The sequence below is a fragment of the Gastrolobium bilobum genome, unplaced genomic scaffold (assembly GCF_033153095.1).
Source record: "Gastrolobium bilobum isolate Gb01-03AN ecotype WA unplaced genomic scaffold, APGP_CSIRO_Gbil_v1 utg41893, whole genome shotgun sequence".
In the NCBI taxonomy this organism is placed as follows: domain Eukaryota; kingdom Viridiplantae; phylum Streptophyta; class Magnoliopsida; order Fabales; family Fabaceae; genus Gastrolobium; species Gastrolobium bilobum.
The window spans coordinates 75,765-94,686 of NW_026899795.1; the positions used below are offsets into that span (position 1 = coordinate 75,765).

The following is an 18,922-nucleotide window of genomic DNA, read 5'->3' on the forward strand; positions in this document are numbered from 1 at the left end:
AACCAAGGAAGCTTCAATCGCACCTTCAAGGGTTGAGATTCGGACTTGGTTGGAGAGAGGGGACGGAATGGAGCGATTTAGTCGATTAGGGTTTGAAAATAACCCCCTTTGCGAAATGAGGGGGTTTTTAAAAAACCTGATCTGCGACATTTAGTCGACTAAATAATGTGCTTAGTCGACTAAAAGTGCAAACAATGTAGTCGATTAAGGTGAGTTTTTAGTTGACTAAAATTCGCGTTTCATGATTTCTGAGTTTAGCCCATTTAGTCGATTAAAAGTGCAACTTAATCGACTAAATGTAGGCAGGATGATGGATAATTCTGAGGGAGGGACAAATTGGTTATTAATTATTTAATTAGGGACAAAAGGGTCAAAAAGCCCAGTTAAACATTTTTCCCTTCATTAATACACACAATATTCATATGTAATTAAAATTTTGAAAAACTATTTAATATGATTTATTATTTAATTATTCAATATAACGAATACTTAAAAATAATGTGGAAAAAAAGATATTGTTATTTGCATAAATAAACACGTTATATCTTTGCATAAATAAACACGTATTGGTTATGTGATAAATCATTTTGATTACACTGATGGATAATTTTTTTTTTTACAAATGTAGAAAAGTTTAATAACCTTTCGGTCGAATCCAAAACTCATAATTAATTATAATTTCAAAAATGGAACGAAATTTACGGGATGTTATTGCCTAGGATTCTTTTCCTTATCTAAAATTTGTGTCAATTTCTGATTAGGATAAATTAAAAAAAAAAACACAACAAAAATCCCAAAATTTGTGTCAATTTCTGATTAAGAAAATTTTGGACAACAAAGAAATAAAAAAGACAAAAGAGGACAACGGCAAGAAAAATAAAAATCCCAAAATTGGCCTTCCCTGATCCCTACACGTGCCTCACCATCCCTCACCTCTCTTTTGGGGTTTCTTCTCTCTCTCTCTCTCTCTCTCTTAGCTGCTGCAACTGTGTGTAATCTCAACAAGTACACAACGTGAAAAGCTTGTAGGTCCTGTTTTTTTTTTGTTCTTTTAGTTCTTACCCATGTTTTCATTTACCTTAATCTTTGCTCTCAAGCCATAGTTTCTTCTTTTTTTTTTTTTTTCTTTTTTTTATATATATATATTTTTATTGGTACCCTATCTAATTTGCATGTGTTAACTGACTCCTTTCTAATTTGCATGCTGGGAAATTGGTTTTTGTTACTTATGATTTGAGAAGACTTGAAATGGCTAGGTGACCCACTTGGAATCTGACTCCTTTCTTGTTTGCTTCAGATTGATGGTTGCTTCTGCATTTCTGTCTCTTTTTCTTAATTTTTAATTCATTTTCTCAATGCTTTGTATACCATAGTGATTGGAACTATGGAATAGTGTGTGTATATAGTATTACATGTATGAACTATGAACTCTTTAATTATTCATTATCATACAATTTGTTTTTTGTTCTTTGCTTTTTGATTGAAGTCCTTTTAATTGTTTCGGACTAGCATCCTGAGCTGCATATAAGAGTATAATTTACTTGTCCTTTTAGGATTTACTAGCCATCTCATAAGTAACCTCCCTTGGTTTACTGAACATCAGTTTGTTCTCTCTGTTTTTCTTTTTTTTTTTAGCTTAAATTTGTGTTCATGATATGTTTTACTGTGTTTTTGAATGTTAATGTTTTGCTCCAAATTAGCTTCTTTACTTTACTTTTGACCTTCTCTATTTAATTTATTGTCCATAAGATGTGTTTCTTGTTATTTGGGTTTCTTAATCATGTATAATCTTCTAACTCCTTTCAGTCTTCGGTAATTTTATTTTGCAAAACCTCTTTATAGCCAATGATTTCTACTTCTGTGGTTTCCCAAGTTGACTGCACTATGTATTCATATCATCAGTATAAAATAATGTAAATTACTGAAGAGGGTTATGGTATATATAAATTTGCCCTTGCCATGTTTACTCTGAAACATGGAAATGATGAAGAATCTACATAATCCCCAGTACATTGACCGCTTAAAATTCTTTCTCTTTACATATCTGTTAAAGAAGCCCCCTTAAAAGGACTTTGTGCTTTAGACCAAATAGACGCCAATAGCCTAATCTTATTTAAAATCACCTGCAGGGCTAGTGAATCCTCCTTCAAAATAAAATAATTACACTCTGCCAAATGCACCAAATAGTAGCATAGCTTGTAAATTGCCATAAAAAATTAGCCTGGTTACTTTGACCAAAACCACTAAAGTTAGTCAGCAAAAATAGGTCTAGGGACATGGCAGCTGGCATTCACCAAAAATATCAAATAATGTCCATATTCCATTAGGAGACAGCAGCAGAACAATGTAAGAATAGATGAGGAGCTGATCCTGAATTAGCACAACACATACACACATATCAGGTAAAAGAGGATATTGGCTGTGAATTCGCAACATGTCACAAGTATTAATTCTGTTAAGCACCACAGTTCAAATAAAAAAGACTTGACCTTAGAGGGAGCTTTGGACCTCCAATGGGGTTTACTATCAGAATATTTTAAATCTCTGTAAATAAATAAGTTCAGTTTTTAGGCATACCTGTTTCTCCTGTAGTCAAATTTTTGAGAGCCATACAGTTTCAATCAATTCTTTGGCAAGAATACCACATCTTGTCTCCTTTATAAATTCATGCTTAAATATTAAGCTTCTAGAGGTCTAGGATCTGATCCTTTTTCTAATTTGAAATTGTATCTTAAAACTTAATCTTTGAACAAGTATCTGACTATCTAATTACATGTGTCATAACCATAGTTGTTAATAGTGAATAGTACTTGTATAGTGTAGGTGGCTGATATGACTATAGCGTATAGTGCTTTGCATAGCACGATTGTATCAAAAAATAGTGATTTATAATTTTTTTAATGTTATTCAAAATGACATATATATATAGGGACAAGATCATTTGTTTTTAGTTTGACAACAAATCTTTAACCATTGTTTCCGCCAATCTGACAGTTATTATTTATTGGGAATTAATAATTAATTAATAAGTGTGACACAATAAATTACAACCGTTAGATTCATGGAAATCAACGATTAAGATTTGGTGTCAAAGGATGATATATATATATATATATATATATATATATATATATATATATATATCAACATCACTTTTAACCCAAGCTAATTGGGGTCAGTAGTAGATGAACCCAATGATAAATAAGTGGAGATTAAAAAAAAAAAAAAATACAAAAATAAATACAAAAATAAAAATAAAAATAAAATTAAAAAATTGGGGAAGGGGGAAATAAGATAAAAGACAAGAAGAGGAAAAGAAAGAGAGGGGGGATTGAAGAGGAAAAGGACTAAAAAGGGATTATCTGAAAAATAGGAATAACAACGGGTTTAACCTTCCACCCTGCTTATAGCTTTTCTCCATTCCGTCCTAAGACACACCGTCCGCCAATCTATATCCCACTCTGTAGAAAATCAGAATTTAAATTCAAATATTTTTCCGTTTTTATTTATTAGGAATAATTAAGATTAATTAGGATTGATTGTTTTTTATTTCCTATTAGTTAGGACTAATTGTAATTAATTAGAATTAATTGTGATTAGGTTTAGTGAGTCATAGCTGAGTCATTCTTATGATTGTGATTAGGTTTGGTGAGTCATAGCTGAGTCATGCTTAGCTATTTTTTCTTGTATAAATACTCCTCGTTCCTCATGTAATTATTCAATATCGATATACTGAAAACCTTTTTCAATACCACTCCATTAAGTTTTGTTTAACTACCTTTCCCCAGGTAAGTTTCGGTCTACCTCTACCTCTCTTTGTGTCGAGTTCTTGGTAACAAACTTTTATTCTTACAGGAGCATCCAGGGGCTGTCTTATTACATGCCCAAACCATTTCAATCTATGTTCTCTCATCTTTTCAGTTACCGGTACTACTTCTACCTTTCGTCGAATATCTTCATTTCTTATCTTATCCATCCTCGTATAACCACACATCCACCTTAACATCCTCATTTCTGCTACTCCTATTTTATGCTTGTGTTGCCTATGTGCTGGCCAACATTCAGCTCCATATAACATTGCAGGCCTTACTGCTGTCCTATAGAATTTTCCTTTTAGTTTAAGGTAAATTTTGCGTTCACACAAAAACCCAGATGCACTCCGCCATTTCATACATCCTGCTCTGATTCTATGATTTACATCCTCATCAATCTCACCACCTTTTTGCAAAATTGATCTCAGGTATCTAAAAGCATCTTTCTTGGGAACCTCTTGACCAAGTAGATGCACGAGGTCTTGTCTCCATCTCTTACCAGAGAAAACTCACACTTTATATACTCAATCTTGCTCCAGCTTAACGTGAAACCTTTAGACTCCAAAGTGCTTCTCTCCAATTCAAGTTTCCTATTAACACCATATTTGGTCTCATCAATAAGCACAATATCATCTGCAAAAAGCATACACCACGACACTTCCTCTTGAATGTCTTTTGTTAGTTCATCCATCACTAAGGCAAAGAGATAAGGACTCAGAGTCGAACCTTGGTGTACACCTACTGTAATAGGAAAATAACTTGATGTTCCATTACAAGCTTTCACACATGTAGTAGCCTCATCATACATATCCTTGATTTCAATTACATACTTTGATGATACTTTTTTCTTCTCAAGAACCCACCATAGAAATTTTCTTGGGACCCTATCGTATGCTTTCTCAAGATCTATAAACACCATATGTAAATCCTTCTTTTTTTCTCGATATCTTTCCATCAATTGACGCATCAAGAAAATAGCTTCTGTGGTACATCTTCCTGGCATAAATCCAAATTGATTTACAGAAATCTTGGTCTCTCTCCTCAAACGATGTTCAATAACTCTCTTCCACAACTTCATAGTATGGCTCATAAGCTTAATGCCTCTATAGTTAGAATAATTCTGGATATCTCCCTTGTTTTTGTAAATAGGCACAAGCACACTCTTCCTCCAAGCATCAGACATCTTATTTGTTTGAAGAATCTTATTGAAAAGATTGGTCAGCCAATTTATTGCCACCTCCCTCAAGCCCCTCCACACTTCAATAGGTACGCCATCGGGTCCCAAAGCTTTATTAGTCTTCATCCTCTTTAAAGCCTCCTTGACTTCATGTGTATTGATTCTGCGCACAAATCTTCTATTCAGATCATCATAAGCATCCTCCAAGTCCACCTCGCTTTTATCGCAATCCCCATTAAAAAGTTTGTTAAAGTAGTTCATCCATCTTTCATTTACATCGTCATCTCTTACCAAAAGTTTTTGGTTTTCATCCTTGATGCATCTAACTTGGGTGAGGTCTTTACTTTTCTTATCCCTCATTTTTGCAAGTATGTATATACCTTTTTCACCATCCTTGCTCCCAAGATTTTTATACAAATCGGCGAAAACCTTACCTCTAGCTTTGCACACTGCTTTCTTTGCATTTTTTCTCGCTAATCTAAACTTTTGCAAATTATCATCATTGGGACTTTTATGCAAAGATCTAAAGCATTCCTTTTTCTGTTTAATTGTCTCTTGCACCTCTCCATTCCATCACTATGTTTCCTCAGTATGGAATCGAATTCCTTTGCTTTCTCCTAGCACCCTCTTAAAATATAACTTGTTAAAACTAATCATCCAAGTAGGTCCTGAAATTCTACTTCTCTTACTCATATTAGCCACTTGAATTGAAAGTAATAGTAATTTTTAAAACCAATGGAAAGGAAATGAAGAGAGGCAAAATGGTAAGTGAGCAGAGCATCACTGCATCCAAAATGAGTATGCCACAGAGGTAGAAGATACAATTTGAAAGAACCCAAAAAGGTCAGACATGGGAAACTGAACCAAGCTAAAGCTGCAAAACTCCTGGTGGGATTAAATATTCAATCGTGTATTTTTGCTTAGTGCATATAGTGCTTGCTAGTTTAGGGGAGCAAAGAGAGATCCTTAAAGATGCAACGTGCAAGCTTTCTGCTTGAACTAAGTCAACTAAAGGATGTCATACACTTCAAACTCCCACAAAATATAGCCTCCCTGGTTTTACCTTATCCTTTAAGACAAACAAGTAGAAATTGCTTCAAAGCAGGGGGGACGCTCTCAATGCTTGCCAAAAATCCTAAAAGGGTAGCTCCATGTACAAGTATCCTCCTTACAATACTATCTTTTCATAAGATTGCTAAACTTTAATTAATCATGAATATATTATCATCAACTTTGAGTGTATTCAATACAATATTTTCTCTTGTTGGTCTGTATCTTATTCTCATGCAATATGTGCCGACATGACATCTTAAGCTTCTAGAGTTCAACTTGTGTTTACATTGTAACTTTAATTTAGAAGTTTAATCAGTGAAATTTTTACTCTTTTACACCACATACTTTTATGGTATGCTCTTTAATGTTTTATATTTTTTGTTTGTGCATGCCCAGCGCCCCAGCCATATCTTTATTTTGTCTCTCTGTAAAAGCTACTTTAATGCTTCAACATTTCTTTCTTTTCAGGGATGGAGGCCCTTGGTTCCGTGGATGATCTCTTGGATTTCTCATCAGACATAGGTGACGAAGATGACGACGATGACAAAGCTAGGAAAACCTTTCCTTCACTTAATCCAAAATGCAATAATCCATCATTGTTTAACCCATTGGACCTGGATGATCCTAGCCATTCATTTTCTGTAAGTTTTATGGTCCATTTAAACCTTTTTCGAAATGTTTATGAGGCCATGAGAAAATTGAGTATGTTGGTTTTTGATTCAGTTATGACTTGTTTCGGGCTTCTGTGATTACGAAAAGAGAAACGATGGGAAAAGCATTTATGAATTATGGTTTGTTTGGAATTTGCTGGATTTGGGATTTGGAGTGGGCTGAATTGGGTGAGTGAATTGCAGATGGTGCAGAAGGCATTAAGAGGAATAAGATATATGGAATTATGGATTGTATAGTGAGCATAAAAGGTTTCTAATTGGCTCTCAACATGAGGGCAGCTTTTATATCGGGACAAGTTTGTCCTGTTGAACTCTTAATGTTGGTGGTCATATACTAGTGTTACTACAGGATTGTCTGAGTTGCTCATGGGTGGCTTCAAAATGGTAAAACTAAACTTAAACTTTTCTTTGTGCATGCTCATGGAAGATGGGCCGGGGTTTTTTTTTTTTTTGTGGGGCATCAAAAGTAGAATATCCACAATTGCTCACAGATTTTTTCTTATTTTTCGTTTAGCTTCATTGTATTGGAAACTCTAGATTGGCAAATGAACAATATATTGTGTCTTTTCATCATACTGCTCATTATTGCTATGGTTCCAATGTTTCCATATTGTGGAGCCGTATGTTTCTGATGGAACCCAAATTTATAACACTAATTTTATTGCATCAATGGAGGCATAGCCTCATTTTACAAACACTAATACAAGAGCAAGATACTGAAATACCCTAACTCACCCTTAGAACCAACTACCTTAGGCTCTAAGAGATCCCCAAATCCCCAATATTCACTCAATACATGCATACCCCACTCCAAACTTTCCCTCTCTTTTTATCCTATTTCCTAAGAATATTCTAGAAGAATTCCCCAACTAACTAACTCCCTCCCTCTTTTTTAGGCCCATCAGTACTCCCTCTCCAAAACTCACCTTGTCCTCAAGGTGAAGAAAGAGGATAGGCAACGTGACGGAACTTTCACACGGATCCTTGTGCTTGAAACATATTGACCCAATTGGCAATTTCAATGTTTTCATTTCATGAACCTCTCCTACAGTATATTCCTGATTCACTGCACTCAAATTAGTAGCACATTTAGACTGAAATTGTACGTGCAAAAAAGGAGTAGGCACATGGATGCCACAAAACATCTGCTATCTCTTTCAAGTGCTCAAGGATAAAAGGTGGATTAGTCATTCCAATACGCAGCATTGTGATCGCATCACCTGGCAGTTTTGCTACTAAGGCATTCAATAAGGTTGGAAGTTTGACACCAGTGTCACGATCATATGCTCTAGTGTCTTCACTATGAATAGGAACATATTGGCTTCCATTTCCTGGCCTGTATTAAAAAGCCCACTTCTTCCTTCAAAGTTATTAGAGTTGGGCTTCACCTCTGACTGAATGCTAGCCTTATTCCTAAGTGTTGGACGGTTATAATGACTAGCTGCTTGGATTAACTCATACCCTATATGCTTTATTGGAGCTCTGACCCAATTGCGCACCTTTTCCCTTTCTTCAACCCGCTGCAGTAGTGTCATTATGCTGCTCAGGTCCGTCTACCCCTGTAAACAGACATGCACCTTCTGTGCTAAAGCGATCATCTTCAACCCGCTGCGGTAGTGTCATTATGCTGCTCAGGTCCGTCTTATCTTCTTCTCCGTCGTCTTCTATTTCTGCTGCTCCTTCATCTTCATCTTCTTCCTTATCTTGTTCGATTGCTTTGTCTTTCGCTTCTTTGTTTCCTTCTGCTCCTCATCCGCTTCCTTCTTTTTCTACTTCTTTTGTTTGACTCAGATCAGCGAACGCGTGAAGATAGATCACTGCCTTGATTTCCTCTCTCAAAGCCTTGAGCTTTACTCTCCTCTTCCTCTCATCTTCTCATGGGTTAGATCCCATTTTTGACAGATCTACACGGCCTAGGAACTCCCGAACGGTTTCTCGAAGCTGACAAACCACTTCCTCAACTCCACTCATCCATTTTCAATAACTAAGTGCGCCTCTCGACTTTCTTCATCCTGTTTTACTTTTTTTTATTTTATTTTTGGTAAGGACCAACAACACTTCCTAGATCGAAGATGCTCTGATACCAAAATGATGGAACCCAAATTTATAGTACCAATTTTATTGCATCAATGGAGGCATAGCCTCTTTTTACAAACACTAATACAAGAATAAGATACCAAAGGACCCCTACTCACCCTTAGAACCAACTACCCCAGGCTCTAAGAAATCCCCAATATTCACTCAATACATGCATAACCCACTCCAGACATTCCCTCTATTTTTATCCTATTTCCTAAGAATATTCTAGAAGAATTCCCCAACTAACTAACTAACTCCCTCTTTTTCAGGCCCATCAGTTTCTCAGCTCAGAAGAAAAGAAAATGTGTTATGCCTTGGAGTTACAATATTCAGGCAGTTCTCAACATTACCCAAATCAGTGTATCTAAGCTAGGAATTCAGTTGGTGAAACAAGACAATTTTTATTGATGGGTAAACAAAATACAAGAGAAAAATATCTTCTCAGGGGTTAAGACTCTTTCCACTGAGTATTCTCAGTTACAACTTTAACAAAGAATTCACTTCACTCCCATTTAAATTCAGTCTCCCCCTATTTATACACACCCCTAGCCCCACTAATCAATGATTCAAGGCAGAACCAATTTGCTATCAGCCTACTTTTAACTACTTTCGAACTGCCTGCCTAAGTTTGTTTGGGCCTACTAGTGGGCACTCTTAAGGCTTTTCACCCAGCTGTAAGATGGTCCGTAACAGAATGGCTGACACTTTTTTTTAATTCCATGGTCACAAGAGGGTGAGCCTGGAGCAGTGGTAAAACTATTTCTTTGTGACTGAAAGATCACGGGTTCAAATCCGGAAAACAACCTCTTTGCATATATGTAAGGATAAGGCTGCGTATAAGGATTGTGTTCACCCCATCTTTGCTAGTCATGGTTTAAATGGTCACCGTGTTTGTGACTAGTTGCTTGAGTCTGATGCCTGATTTTACTTGTAAAACCTTTTTTTTTTTTTTTTTTGTACTTACAGAGTGATATGAAGAATAACAAACCCCTATTTTCATGTTCCAGGAGTTTGCAGAAGAAGAGCTTGAATGGCTATCCAACAAGGATGCATTTCCTGCTGTTGAAACATTTGTTGACATACCCACTATTCAACCTGACATGTCAAAGCACCAAAGAAGGGCAGCCCCAGTGATTGAGTACAGCACAAGCAGTACCAACAGTAATAGCAGTCCCAACAGCATTACCCTCTTAAATGGATATGATCACCTGAAGGTCCCTGTCCGTGCACGGAGCAAGGGTCGTAGTAGGCCACGCCCTGGCATTGCTGACATCTCTAGCCAGCAATTCTGGTTGAGACAACCAAGTAATGAAATTTCCAAAGTAGAAGAAGTGATAAAAATCTCAACCATTGGGAGGAAATGTCAGCATTGTGGAGCTGAAAAGACTCCACAATGGCGGGCAGGTCCCCTTGGGCCAAAAACCCTGTGTAATGCATGTGGGGTTAGGTTTAAGTCTGGGCGGCTTGTGCCTGAATACCGTCCCGCAAGTAGCCCAACATTTCATAGTGAAATGCATTCTAATTCCCACAGGAAGATAATGGAGATGAGGAGGCAAAAGCAAATGGGATGGTTTGAAGGCCATGAATAAAAGGCAAAGTGGTAGTGAGCATTGCTTTTAGCATTTAGCATGTTAGGACTTAGGGTTTTGGTTTTCTTTTCGATTTTGATTTATTCTAATTTAATTTTTTGTCCATTTTTTCTCTGTGATGGTTTTAGATAAGCATTGAAAATTCTTGATGGAAAATGAAGTTAGGAAGGTCTTAAATCATTTGTGTCTTTGTTGTGCTGAGGACAAGAAGCCAAACTGAGAATTTTTTATTTTTGATTTTTGATTTGGGTTGTAACGTATGCTTTGATTGGGGATCAGGGAGAGGTTGAGTTGCTAGAATGATGGTTTGGTCCCTTTACCAGAGAGGACCTCTTATGCTTATCTGAACTAATTCTAAATTTATGGACAGTGGAGTAGTTGATTTTAATGAATTATGACATCGTTCGAGGAGTTATGCCATCATCATCATCATCCCTGTATTTGAAAAAAGAAAAAGAAATATGGCGTCTATCCTAGATGTACAAGGTATGTTCTTTATTATTTGATAAGGATGTCAAGATGTATTCGACAAAATTGAATTGATCAAGCCTTGGCGGCAACATGAAATCTTTATGGTTTCATTGCAAAGATGGATACAGTTTGAGAAACAGAATCCTTTTTGGTTATATCTTGCAAGCTGCTCTTGTATGATTGATTTTGTCCATTGTGTTCATAATAGATATTGGAATGCAGATTTGTACTTTCTCCTTCGAATTAGTTTAAGATCATACCAATGGGATCATTAATATTAGTCCTGCAACATTGCATTTACACAATACATTAGTTTGCTTTATCATTTATGACAATTTGTCAAAATATGTTACAAATTAAGAATTACCATGATAGGATCCAACCAATACCAGATTAAAAGCCAGAAAATAGGAAATATTGTATCAAGTATGTGACACTTTCCCTTGTATGCATACAAGGGAAGTGTATGCTAAAATCGATTAGAGTCGCGACGTTATCGTATTAAATTCTTGTTTCGTAAAAACTTTTTGATGTCACAAATAAAATCTTGACTTGAAAACAGACTTCATAAAACAACACAGCTAGAAATTTTCGACAAAGGCTTTCGCTGCTGAAATAGTAATTTTTCCTAAAAACAGTCTGTCTTACAAAAATCATTTAAAATTAAACTTACGAGCTTTCCAAAATTTTCTTTGACACGAAGAAAGAAAACACCTGGGGCTTCACGTATGTATAAAATATAGTTCATTCGGAGTTCCGTATCTCCCGAAACAGAACTCGCAAGGTACTCGTTAATTCAGTGCCATTTTCCTAAAACATACCTGACTTGTACAAATACTATAAAATCTGGTTTACAAGCTTTTGGCATAAATTTTATATAATTTAAAAGTGGACATCTGGAGCTTTATATACATATAAATTATGCCTCATTCGGAGGTCTGTAGCTCCAGAAATAGAACTCGCAAGATGCACTAAAAATCAGTATAAAATCCGAATTAAGGTATGTGCTGTGTTTATTTTGAAAACTTCGTACCAAAGGCTAATTGAACTCAAGTTGTGACTACAAAATTCCACCATACAGAAACTGACTTTTATTAATTATTAAACCCCAATGTCTTACCTATTTGCACCCAATTAAATCCTGCTTTACACATAAAATACATATCTTACTTAAGCTGAATTTCTGAATAACAGTAACAGCATATACAGTTACAAGTATACCATGCGTAAATGAAATTTCATAAGTCTGCAATGCCTCACAACAAATCAAAATCCGAAATCAAAATTGTCAATCTTCGTAACCTTACATTATATACCTTTATTCAGCTTTCAACCAAACAGAAACAGAGACCAAGCAACAGAAATTCCCAGACAGCAAAATATCAACAAAATACTGCCAAAGACATACTTTATCAACTATTTCTTCGTCCTCCTGCAATTTAGGGTGAGAAAAATCCCAGTAGTGTGGCAGAAAATCCAGCAATGCAACATTGTTAACTTAGACACCGAATTTCCAAAATTGTCACATCATCAAACAATTCCAGAACAAATTCCAAAATATAATCAGGATGCGTATATAACGCCAGAGTACTAATCAGAATGCGTATATAACGCCAGAATAATGTACGTTCATAGCACTGCAGTGCACGTTGTAACACCCCGTATATATCCGGTAATGTTATCGTACTATCGTATTAAGTTGCGCTTAATTAAAAATGCGGAATATCTTTTTCTTTTCAATTATGAAGTTATTATCATTACCAACTTGCTTATTAATCAATTAATAAAACATTGCCTGTATGCAATTGCAATAAAACAGCTAACTGAAATACCTCATTAATTAAAATAACATAATGTATGTCTCTAGTCACAGAACTACAACACGTAGACCGGACTAACTATCAGTTTATACAACTCAACTCAAAAGTACTAACAACATAGTGGCATAGACAACTCCCATGCTCACCCAAATAAGACAACAAAGCCCAACATAAGTCTCAACTCAACAGCAACATAAAGATACAGGCGAAAAACATAAACAACATCCAATCCAGTCATGCCAGCATATAACATATAACAGCAATAATCATCAGCTAAGCTCTGGCCTCTTGTCGCCAGAGGCATCAGTCACCATACTACCTGAACCTGAAATAAGCATTCCCCAAACGTGGGGTGAGATCTCTAAACAAGAAATCTCAGTAAGACAAGGGGTCCTCAAGGATCTTCCACCCCAAGCTCACTTACATGTGCAGTATAAGTTCAAAAGCAGTTCATCAATATCGTTTCTAAAACAGTGCAATGCAGCAGATAATCATGTCATGTGTGTCAATACTATTCTACTGATCAGAGAAATGCAGGAATGCGTCTATTACCCACACAATATGCAAGACGCAACTTGTACCCACCCACGGACTCACCATCTTGTATGACGCCACATACTCAGGCTTACCGACTAAGTGGAAACAACACATACATATTATAAGCCATTGTACATATCAGCTCAAAAGCATTTCAAAATATCCAAAGCATGTAACACAACATGCATATAACCATACCCCCATGGGACATGGTGGAACCACAACATGGCTAAACCGAGAACACGGAAGCTTACCTTTCAAGCTAACACCCAAAGCCAAGAGTCCACAACTTAAGTCCAAACACAGCAGAGTCACAATCTGATATGGACCAACAATACATCAACAATCATACTCTACAAGTATACAACATAAAGACAACGCCTTTTCATTACGTTTTACGTCTTAAGGCTTCTCACCAAGCCATAAGCCCTTAATCACATGATTCTGACTTACATTAATTAATTACAGAAGCTCAACTTCCTCAAACTAGGGTCCACAAACCCATAGATCAGTTTTAGATGAACAGTACGCTACTGTTCCTCGCAAACCCAGAATATCCGGATATTCCTCGGGGGCATATTCGGATATCACATATCCGGATATCCAGATCCCCATATCCGGATATCCAATATCCGGATATTTTACGAGCAGATATCCGGATATTTCGCGACAGAATGCAGTTTCTGCATTTCGCGAAGATATCCTTCCAAGGTTCCATTTTTAACACTAAAACACGTTGAAGCATGCATTTTTACACCCTCATAGGTTTACATACCATTTGTTACATCTTATACTGTTTTATTAAAGTTTGTATTTAATGAAATGCATTTCTCTAGTATTTATGTTGGTTGTGTCATAGGGGGAATTAATTGGTAACGAAGAAGATGGAGCAACAGAGATCCATTTGCTGAAGTCGTGTATGAATGAATTCAAATTTCTCTGGCAGACCCGGGATTTTTTATAACAGGGGATAAAAATAAAATTATAAAATTACAAATATTATTAAGACTAATAGGAAATACTAACTACCCTTGATACTTCTTCAATGCATATACTTTTCATAATGATACAAATATGAAATTGAAATAGAAAACATAGAAAGCACAAATGAGTTTAAGTTTATCAACAAGACAACGACACCAAAATATATGTATATATTTTTTTTAGGTAAATGATCGCCTATAATTATATTAACAAAATTTACAGTCTTAGAAAAAAAGAAACAAATGCTTACCTCAGTTCGTGGATTTTTAAAATTTTAAGGTTTCATTCATAAGGGTTTCACCCTGCTTACGTTACACTTTCATTTTTCATAGATGCAATCACACCAAGAGTGAAAAACACAACAATGCTCTCTCTGGCTTTTCTCTTTCAAGAGTTTTATTTCACCCAAATATTACATTTAATAATCATTACATAGAATACATATAATCTTCTATTACAAATATATCTTATTAATCAATTCGTAACACTATAAACATCACAAGATAACACAAGGAATAATGAACAGAAATATTTTCGTTGACCATAATTGATTCCGCCAAAAAAAGGTATAAACAAGCATAGCAGAAAGAACAATGTCAAATACTCAAATCTCTCAAAACCGTTCCAACCAAAAAAAGTGTAAACAACTATGAACAGTATCAAATCTCTTAATAACAAATTTCCCCTTCTTCCAAATTGTTGAGATATATAGTCCCACATTGGTTGTATGTGCAACTAATGTGACCAATGTGGGACTATATTTCTGAACACAAATCCTCCACATCTTCATCTGAAGTAATATAGTCATCCTTGAAAAATAAACCAAGCCGCTCGAGTGGGTTTTGAGCACGAGATTTATCCATTGCAACTCTAGAGCAATGTTTACTGCCGAAGTCTCCATAACACAACTTACCCCCACACAACATTTCAAGCTCAAACCAAATCGTCAAGTCATTCTGTATCTCAACAGTTCTTTCAATCTACCAAAGAAGACACATAGAGTGAAACTTCATGTTGTCATTTTGAAAAACCATTATAAAAAATATATTATACAAGAACAAAACCTTTTGTATTCTGACTCGTTCAGCTTCTCTTTCTTTTTCTAACGCTTCATTGGCTTTCATTCTTGCAGCTACCACAACAGTGTAAATGAAGCAAAATGCAGCATTTATATTATATAAAAGCTAGAAATAAAGCTTCATAGTCCCCAAATCAAAATTCAACTAAGATAATGAGCATTTAAATATGAAAACAATCATAAAGTTATATTAAACCAAATTAATTTTTTCCCCAAGTATGGAAATAACAGATGCTATATTCACCTTCAAGCTGTTTCCTTTCCCTTTCCTTTTGCATCTTCATTTTCACACCCTAAACAAAGAAAGACAAAAGGAGTTGGGGAATAATGCTACATTCAAAACTACAAACTATTAAAACACAAGGAGAAAGTACCATAACCAAGATATGCAAAAGCCTTACCTGGTCCAAAAGTGTTTCATTTTGTGCTTTACGGATAGTATCTGCAAAGCGGTGCTTCAGTGTAGCAACACGGATAGCCTGTTTGGGTGATAACAGTATATCATAAACAGGAGTGCTCCATTCTGGAAAAAAAATAGCAATTAAAGTCATACCAATTCACAATATAAAATGCAGTAGCAATTAAATGAAGCATAAATGGAAAAGTTGACCTTCTCTAGAAAGGGAATCAGTAACAGGTGATGTAAGGTGAGAAGTATAACATCCATGTTCACTACCGAGACAACTTGCAGCCCCTTCACATACTATCCACATCATCAGTGCATTCCAAATTATCGAAGAAGTTACAGGTAGAACGTCACATATCACAAATCAATTGCAACGAATCTGTAACAACTTAATGCTTTGTACCTTTGTGTAAGTTTTTCTGAATCAATTTGCAACGAGTCTGTAACGACTTAGGAACCTCAACCTATATAATCAAAGTATTGCCACAATTAAAAAATATTATGAACATACATAAAACAAGCAAAACACAATAACAAGCAACATTATGTTACATCAATTCCAACACATGTATTACATTTTCGCAAATTCCAATGTGGCTTACTTCCCTCGAAGAAAACAATCCTTACTTTAGCATGTCTTCCATCCAATGAACTAATCTTCTGAATTTCTTTCATTTCAGGTACTTGCAACATTTTGGGCAAGGTATCCTTTTGCAGTGGAGGCATCCTATTACAAAATTTTCTCACATGTCCCCTCACTGCTCCAGTCATAATTTTTTCATTCGCATTTTCACACTTGCATTTTTTCTCCAAGTCTTTCCATTTTCTCTCAAATATTTTTTTGAGCTCCGTTGCCATTAAATGAACAGCATTCATAGGAGGATTATATGTCATGGCATTTGAAAAGGTCAATCTAACATCAGCTGCAAATTCCTCAATGCTAAAGTAAATATTTTTTTCCAGCTTGGATTTAATAGTGCCTAAATCCATGGGATGAGATATGACTGTAAAATAATCTGGAATGTTCAATGCCACAGGATCCACTGGCTTATTAAAAGCCCAACCATGTCTGTGGGATGTTAGACTCTTCAGAATGGCAGTACACAGAAGAGATGTTTTCCGATCTATCTTCTACCTTTTCTCTTTATGGCCCTCGATAATACCTTGTGGTCCTCTCTTGATGGAACCTGTCATAGAGGATTTTTCCTTTGAATTAGAGCACTCATTCTCATCAAAGTGGGATGCTTTTTCTATAAATTCATACTTTTTCAATCCAGAATCAACTTCAACCCTTGAGCATAATGTTTTGATTTCCAAATTCTTAGGATCCAGAAGGCACACTTTGCTGCAAAGGCATCAAAGAAACAATACATCAATCCATATTGGATAGCCCAAACAAGGTGCCCAAAAAAAAAAAAAGATAGCAACAGTCCCAGCAAAAATAATGTAACCCAATTCAACAAGCATAATTAATTTAGGGATAAAATATAGCACCATATGACGAAAAAAAATCAAATATTAAATAACACCATATATCAAACACATTTTTGCGCAAAGTAAATCACATTTTTATAAATTACCAAAAAAAAATCACATTTTGTATAACACAAACGCTGGCTTGCATATACCAGTGAATTAGATTAAAAAAGAAATTGACATCAAAACACCAAATTCAGACAATTTTTTTTTTTACAACTTGCATAAACCCAGGCCAAAAAAACTCAAAACTATCCAAAACCTATATTCCCCGAAACCACAAATAAAAAAATTTGGGAAAAACTTTAATAATATTCCTATGGTTTGCTTTAAAATCAAAAATACCCTTTAACCTTTTAAACAGTAATGGGTCTGTGATATAGAAAATACCCATACCCTCTTTATCACCATTAATACATTTATGTGTTTCTTTTATTATTGTCCCAGTTTAAACAACACATATAATCACACTTTGAAGGGTTTAAATAAGAGCAATAATGGAGGAGGGGCACGCAGCTGTTAAGGAAGAAGAGTATGTTGTTTTCTACACTATGGATGTTTTTTTTATTCAAAAGAAAACTTTAAGAGTAAAATTATTCAAAAAAGGAGAGAGGAGAAAAGAGAAAACACAGAAAGTAACCAAGAAGTCCCTAATCCCGCCCAGTTTGCCATTCATATCGGAACGGAAGGGTTTTTTCTTAAAAAGAAAAAAAAGAAAACTGAAATTTTATGAGTAAGCAATTTTATTGAGAGAGAAGCAACTTTATGAGAAAACAAAAATAATAATAATTTTTCATGACAAAATTGTATCGTGTATATATTAAAAAAAAAAGGCATGTCCGAAATCATTTGTCTGCGGTGAAGAGAAAAAAAAGGAGAGAGAGAAACTATAAATATGATAGAATAGACCCCACTCTATTTTTTCTCTTTCGAGGCAGACAAAAAGTTTCTACCTTTAGAAAAGCAATCATTCCCCTTAAAAAAAATGGGTGGAAGGAACTCGTTCTCATTCTTCTTACTAATTGTATCAGACAATTTTATTGAGAAGTTATATTCCCAGCAAAGCAAAATACGACAAAACAAAAACCATCTTACCCGAACAATAGAGAGAGAGACAGAGCGCCGAACTGCATGGAGGGACCACGCTTGCAATAGGGTTTTACTCGCAACAGGGTTTTACTCCGAACAGGGTTTTAAGTTTTAACCGTATATATAACCTAATTCAAATTTTTCAAATTTTTCACTAGTGGAGCATAGATTATAATCTCTACAACCACCTATATATTAAAGAAATTTGGAGCAGAGAACCGGTTGGTAACCAGAAGAATATTAAATAAATTAAACTAAGTTTTTGAACTAAGAAGAGAGAATAGTAGAGGAGAAATGTTGAAGAGTGAATTGGTTTGGTTAGGCTAGACCTCTATTTATAGTTGAAGTTTTGGGCTCAAATATGGATTTCGTGCATTTATTTCCTTATTCTTTATTGATGTATCTGGCTCAGATTTTGGCTTTATACACTATTTTCTTATTAATTTCTTATGGCTCAGATTACAGCTAACTTATTTGCTAACTCACTCATTATTGACTCATCATATCTAATCAACATTACCAATCAACATTACCAATCAAACATTACCAATCAATCATTACCAATCAATTATTATTAATCAATCATTATCAATCAAACATTATCAATCAAACATAAATGCTTAAATCATCAATCAATTAATAATCCAATTAATTACAATTTATCATCTAATATGTATATA

General features: G+C 35.2%; 2 protein-coding genes across 4 annotated transcripts; one reads left to right on the top strand and one right to left on the bottom strand.

Annotated features, from left to right (window-relative positions):
- The first annotated feature begins 922 nt into the window (after positions 1–922).
- LOC133293530 (GATA transcription factor 1) lies at positions 923–11,016 on the top strand. 3 transcript variants are annotated; one of them, XM_061492103.1, is made up of 4 exons: positions 923–1,025; positions 6,511–6,683; positions 9,800–10,392; positions 10,510–11,016. In XM_061492103.1, the coding sequence occupies exons 2-3, from the start codon at positions 6,513–6,515 to the stop codon at positions 10,379–10,381; spliced, it is 753 nt and encodes a 250-aa protein (XP_061348087.1). In that variant the 5' UTR covers positions 923–1,025; positions 6,511–6,512; the 3' UTR covers positions 10,382–10,392; positions 10,510–11,016. The 3 variants fall into 3 exon arrangements, with proteins under 3 accessions (XP_061348087.1, XP_061348085.1, XP_061348086.1); XM_061492101.1 differs by having other exon boundaries at positions 9,800–11,009; XM_061492102.1 differs by having other exon boundaries at positions 933–1,029; positions 9,800–11,010.
- Positions 11,017–14,948: 3,932 nt separating this feature from the next.
- LOC133293533 (transcription factor GTE11-like) lies at positions 14,949–17,022 on the bottom strand (the record flags this gene model as incomplete). Its single annotated transcript, XM_061492106.1, has 6 exons — positions 14,949–15,173; positions 15,258–15,325; positions 15,516–15,564; positions 15,673–15,794; positions 16,280–16,746; positions 16,813–17,022. Coding segments are annotated over 6 exons (1,141 nt in total), but the record flags the coding sequence as incomplete, so codon positions are not given.
- Between the last annotated feature and the right edge of the window lie 1,900 nt (positions 17,023–18,922).